The 6,587-nt window shown below is 41.2% G+C and overlaps 1 protein-coding gene across 1 annotated transcript; it reads right to left on the reverse strand.

The window, feature by feature from the left end:
- Positions 1 to 2,305: 2,305 nt before the first annotated feature.
- LOC146991376 (N-acetylaspartate synthetase-like) lies at positions 2,306 to 5,899 on the reverse strand. Its single transcript, XM_085790210.1, has 3 exons — positions 5,687 to 5,899; positions 3,692 to 3,856; positions 2,306 to 2,724 (listed from the first exon to the last, which is right to left on the reverse strand). Exons 1-3 carry the CDS (start codon positions 5,874 to 5,876, stop codon positions 2,330 to 2,332), a joined length of 750 nt encoding a protein of 249 aa, XP_085646336.1. The 5' UTR covers positions 5,877 to 5,899; the 3' UTR covers positions 2,306 to 2,329.
- Between the last annotated feature and the right edge of the window lie 688 nt (positions 5,900 to 6,587).

A 6,587-nucleotide genomic window follows, 5' to 3' on the forward strand; every position in this document is an offset into this window, starting at 1 on the left:
ACCAGGTGGCATCTGTGAGCAGCAGGACGCCTCCATAAGACTCTTTTATCAATCCTCTCGTCAGCTCCAAACACACCCGTCTGCACCGCGATTACGGACCACAGCGTGGTTTTCCACACAGCAGTTAATTAACTCAGTGGGCGCTGCTGCCGGTGTGTTTTTAAAATTAGTGAACTACTGTACAGTAGTGCTGCAGATTTCTCATTCCCCACCTTATTTGATTGAGAGTGTAGCTGGATGATTTCTCATGAATGAACGGGCAATAGCCTATGTCACTTTCGGGCTGGGTGATAAAACATACGTAGGATATCCTGAAATAACTTTTCCTCGATAGAAACAGGCTACAAGACGTGGTCGATAGAAAGTGGATAGGTTTCATTGATCTATGTTTTGACAGACAACACAAACAGCCAGTGATAATTAGACAGGTGACACCGTCAGCTAGCCGGCCTGTAGCCTACTGCGAAGGAGGCTCAACATGGCCATTATGGGATCACGCTTTCCGCGAGTGAAATGTCCATTTGAAACTAGTACCCACTGTATGGTATTCATTCCACACCAACACAACTCATTCTACTGGCTGCAAAGACAGCAGTATTTTGCTATCTGGTGCTGAATTTGCTACAACTAGAGAAATTTGCGGTCGGCAAACTTGATCTGTGGGGGGGGGGTGTTCTACTCGGTCTCACGGTGCATTAGACCATAGGTTAATAGGGGTGTCAACAATAATCGATTCGGCGATGCATTGCAATGCGGGACATGCACGATTCAGCATCGATGCGGCAACGTCCCATAATCGATTATGTCACTGTTTATTTTCTGGCCTCAAATAAAGTTGTGAAGTTTCAATTACCTCCGGGGGTGTTTCCGGAGCAACGACATGCGCAGCCTGTAGCTACATGCTAAGCAGCAGCACCAGTGTTGCCGCTGGCTTTCTTTTTCCTTTTTTTTTTCACCCGCGGTCGGGTTGAGAATTAATTAATTAACGCTCGTGAGTCCAGCCGTGCTGGGTCCGAGATTCAACAAGCCGGTCGGGTTTTACCGTTACTACAGGCTGTAGTTTTACAATAAACACAGTAGAGGAGGGGGAGTGACTGAGCTCAGGCTGGGGGTCTCTGATGCAGAGAGAGAGAGAGAGAGACCTGCCGTGCCGTGTAAAAACAACCACAACAGAAAGTGTCACGACTTCCTGTATCGGGCCCTTCAAAATAAAAGCCCCGTAGTCTTTCATATAGTTAAGTCATATTGATTTTGAGTTAATATTGACAAGACACGGCTCCAAAGGTTTGTTTGTTTTTTCCTGCGACCAATCGACCAATGAAATTTTGGTCGGCTAATTTTTGGGGGCAGCCCTAGAAGTGATTTATGTTTTCTTTTTCAGGTTTGAAAATCCCATATCCAATACCTGTACCATTCAATTTTATTTTATTTTATGACATTTATGTCAAAGATACAGGAGAGTGATAATACATAGCAGCCGATAAAATCTGTTGTTCAATATTTCATGACTGATGAAAAATTTGCCATGTTGTGTGCAGTAGAATTTTGATGCATTGCAATGCATCGCAATGCATTGGAGAATCGAATCGAATCGAATCGAATCGTTACCTGCTGAATCGTAATCGAATCGAATCGTGAGGGCAGTGCCAATGCACACCCCTATAGGTTAAACAGGAATGAGACATTGATTAGATGATCACCTGAACCTGATTTTATAGGAAGATTATAAACAGTGCTGGGATTAAACATTGACATTATCCCACCAAAACGGATTTATAAACTCTTCCTAAGTTTAAATATTTGTGTTGAATGTTTTCTTTTTGCGTTATTCAAGGTCTGAAAAGACTCAACATTTTTTTGTTATTTTGACTAGTTATCAATTTCTGCTAATAAATGTTCTAATTGACAATATTTGTATTTTAATTTTGGAATAAATTTGTCAGTAGTTAATAGGAAAAATTTATTTTACTCAAACACATACCTATAAGTAGTAAAACCAGAGAAACTCATCATTTTGAAATGGTCTCTTATTTTTATTTCCACAGCTGTATTGTTTTTCTTTTGTCATCTCATAGCACCCTCATCCAAATTAATAATAATCAATCATCCAACTCTTGGATGATTGATTGAATGTAGTTATTAGCTATCTAGTTTTCTACCTGGATAGAAAACCGGTAACACTTTACTTGAAGGTCTGATCCTCTTATGACAGTGTCATGTCACTCTTATGATCAGACCCTCAAGTAAAGTGTTACCAGAAAACTTCCCTGTGCCCCCCAAATAGGACACAGGTAGCTACAGACCATCAGTGGGCCTATCTGGCATGGTGTCAGTGTTGTCCATTTGAGGTAATCTTGCTATTCTTTATATCCAGCTGGTAGTGGTGATGGCAGACTCTGTAGAATATTCTCTCCAGCAAAGACCATCTTGCACCCGGTGTGACATACCCATTGGTGACGCCCACACAGCGGAAGCCCAGACGCTGGTAGAGCTGATGGGCAGCGGGTGTGTATGCTGTGGTTCCCAGCACAACAGAGGGGTATCTGTGAGCGACGGCAAACTCCAGAACTTTCCGTCCCAGTGCTACTCCGACGCCACACCGTCTGTAGCGCTGGTCAACAGACACCCGCTGCATCTCCAGAGCGCCTCCTGAATTCTGCTGTCCGACTGCTGCTACGACACCCACCACTTTGCGTTCCAGCACTGCCACCCACAGACAGGAGCCTGATGTGAGGGGTAAGGACTTAGCATTAGGATACAAGAACATATTAACTTAATTCAGCTCTTTTGTCACTCAGTTTAAAAAATATTTGTACAATGTCCTTTTTAACCTTTCTAATTACAGGTTTGTGGTCTGCTTCTCTTGTATGTCTTATCACAAACAAGTTTCCCATATAGGATGGTGAACTTAAGCAGCAATTACATTACATACATTTCCCAATTTTCACCATGTTGAGACATTTTTATCATCGATTGGTGGAGCCATCATGATATGTTATTTCCCATGTTTCCATTGCCCTCCTACCTACCCAGGTGATTCCAATCATCAGCATCAGTGTGCTGAAGGTTACACCACCCTGAGGAAGGCCTTTGTGCTGAAACATGTGGGCTGTAACCCACTTTCATTATGTTTTTATCTTTTCTATATGAAATGTATGATTTTTTTAATAAAGGCTTTTTACACATTACACAGTCAAGCCCACCTAACCGAAGACCAAGTCAAGACCAAGACCGGGGGGGGGGGGGGGGGACCAAGTCCAAGTCCCCGAGATCAAACCAATGTGAGACCATATTCAAGACCATTACAGTATTCAGTACCAGTACTCATAATAATCATGTGGCTTGATATTTACTTTGTTACACAAGCATATACTTTTTATATTTTATATTTAAATATATGAATATTGTATTTATAGTGTTTGTGTTTATTCTGCTGTTTTACTTTTAATCTATTTAATTCCCTTTGAGTGCACCTTACAGTAGTTGCTTTTTAAAAAAAAATGTTGTCAAGATGACTGTTTAATGACAATGCTCTTGAATCTTAAAAATCTATATAATAAACTATTAGGCTAATATAATATATGAATCTATACTGTATACTGTATATTCATACAATATTAGCCTAATAGTTTGCCAGTCTGAACTGTGCTTTGAAATGTGGACGAAGTAACAAAATAAACAATAGCTATACCTGGTGATTTCATGTAAAACCTTTCAATGTCACCTATGTCTCCTCTCATGGCTTGTTCCAGGTAACCATGGATCACACGCCGACTGTAGTAGTAGCGCCCACACAGCACAATTGCTGGGAGGAGTCCTATCACCCACCAGCACATGGTGATGATAAAACACAGAGCTGTTGGAGGTAAGATATGGACAGATGTGTGAGAGTGACAACATCTACATTCTTGGCACTTTTACTGTAACCTTCTCCATGGCTACATAGTTAAAGCAAAGCACAAGAAAACAATACAACAGAACAAAGACAATATCAAATGTGATTAAGGTCGCTTTCACACCAGATCGGTTTGGTCCTCTTTAAACGGACCAGGGTTCGTTTCCTGGGATAGTCTGCTTCGTTTGGGCAGGTGTGAAAGCTCACCCCAACTCTTAAACGGACCAAACAAGCCAACCCTGGTCCGCCTGAATACATGGGTTCGTGAGCCCTGGTGCGGTTCGTATGCAGTGTGAACGCTCACCGGACCAAACACAGGACCAAATGTAGAAAGTGTCTCAACACACAGTGCATCTGTAACATTAACACAAACACTTTGTAGTCTGTCATCAATTGTATTTTCCTCTGGTACCATTTCCCTTTCATTTTCTCATTGTAATGCTCTCTGCCTGGCTGCCTAACCTGATGGTCATATTAAGGGGATAGTTCACCCAAAATTTAAATTTCACTCATTATCTACTCACCCTCATGTCGACTGGGAGAAGTTTCAGAGTCCTCCGTGGCTTCTCTGAGTTACAGGGGGTCTCGGCGTAGCAGTGCATGTCCATATAACGGTTGCACCAACTGTCTTCATAACAAAAAGACACACCAAAAAACATCCAAATACCTCCATGCTGCTCGTACTGTATGTAATGTCCGTCTTGTATTGAAGCCCTGAAATGTGAAATTGTCTATATTTCAAGCTTGTTTTGTCGCGGAAGCTTCTCGAAGCTCCTCTTCCCGGTTCGTCAAATTTGGACGAACTGGGAAGAGGACAGACCGTGGTTCGTCCAAATTTGACAAACCGGGAAGAGGAGCTTCCGCTACAAACAAGCTTGAAAAATAGACTTTTTTTTTTTTCGGGACAATTTCGCATTTCAGGGCTTCAATACAAGACGGACATTACATACGAGCAGTATGGAGGTATTTGGATGTTTTTTGGTGTGTCTTTTTGTTACGAAGACAGTTGGTATCCATTTGCAACCGTTATATGGACATGCACTTCTACGCCGAGACCCCCTGTAACTCAGAGAAGCCACGGAGGACTCTGAAACTTCTCCCAGCCCTTAGTCCACATGAGGGAGAGTAGATAATGAGTGAAATTTAAATTTTGGGTGAACTATCCCTTTAAACAGCTTGCTGAGTCACGATTATTTGATAAGTAAAAATAAAAAAAATAAATAAAAAGAAAAGAAGAGGAACAATTACGAAGCTACAGTAACTGTGGTTCTACGAAGGCCAACTAACCACATGCGGTGGCGTGTATATAACAGCTAATTTAAAATGGTGATCCATGTTTGCTGTTTCGTTTTGCGGGACAGGAGGGGGGAATTTTCCCTGCAAATTTGTCCAATCCATGACCTGTGTGACGTTATTCAGAAAGTTTGGTGCGCTTCGGAAATGGCAGTGTGAAAGCAGAACCGAAAGTGATACTATGTTTCAACTTTAAGCTGCCCATGACCCCAGTCCGTTTGGTCAGGTGTGAAAACAACCAAATTATGCATACAGTAGTACATATACAGTTTACATACAAGGAAAGACACAATAATCCACGGTGCTTTCTATAATGAGTTAAGAAATTAGCTATCTTTTCAAACAAGAAAATCTTTTTTAGAGAAAATCTTCAACTTCCCCGGTAGGTCCTTTCCAACTCTTGCTGCTGATCAGCATGTTTCAACATGTTATCACCTTACAGTCCATAGGCTACTGTGACCAAGCTGCAGAGCAGACACATGTAATTTATGTAAATACCTGTCATAGCAGTGTAGAGCAAAAGACTCTCACGGTGATATTTCAGGCCTCTGAAGGCAGTGTCTGGTACCATCTCCATCATCCCTTCATAAAAGATCCTCTGAACTTCTGCCTCGTCCACTGGCATGAACTCACGAACAACTATAGTTTGAACTCCATTGTCCTTCTTTTCTGGTGCCCCTTGCTCCATGTCAGACAAGTAATTGCTTGATGCCACAAGCCACAACCAGCAACGGTGTCAGGAATGTGTGTGTTGCTCGTGCTGTGTGCAGGCCTATACACGTCTGTGTCTGTGAGTTTCAGTTTTTTTTTCTAAATGATGCCTTACACAAGAGGAGACACATCCTCTTATCAGTCAACACACGGGTTTCAGTGTAAAGAGATAATGCAAGTGTGGAAAGATAAACATTGTAGTTTTTTGTTTGTTTGTTTAAAAAGGGCCCAACCTTCATGCTAGAAATGTATTTCCTTTCGAACACTCAAGACATTGTATACTCATTTAGCTGGGTATATCATTGTTAATAATGCTCAAATAACTGCCCAAATAGAATTTATAACAAACAAGAGAAGAAAGCAAAACCATTACCCAATTTACATAAAGAAACTCTCTCAAACTAATTAACAAAATAACTTAAATAGATGTAATCAAGATCAACCACAAAAGAAATAAATTGATCAGAAAGGTACCAACTACTCAATTCAAGTCATTTAAACTATTTTTCTAAATGGTACATCTGCAAGTACTTAAAAAAGCCGGCCCTGTATGAAGGACTTGTGCGTGGTAGCTTACTCAAAACCAGTTTTGAACACTATTTAGAGGAAGGAAGCTGGAGTACACAGTCAGGTTAAAGCTTTTAAAGCTTATTAAAAGCTGCTCCAGCTTCCTTCCTCTAAATGTTGC

Source organism: Trachurus japonicus, chromosome 1, assembly GCF_045865225.1.
Source record: "Trachurus japonicus isolate A0001 chromosome 1, Traja_1.0".
NCBI classification, from domain to species: Eukaryota; Metazoa; Chordata; class Actinopteri; order Carangiformes; family Carangidae; genus Trachurus; species Trachurus japonicus.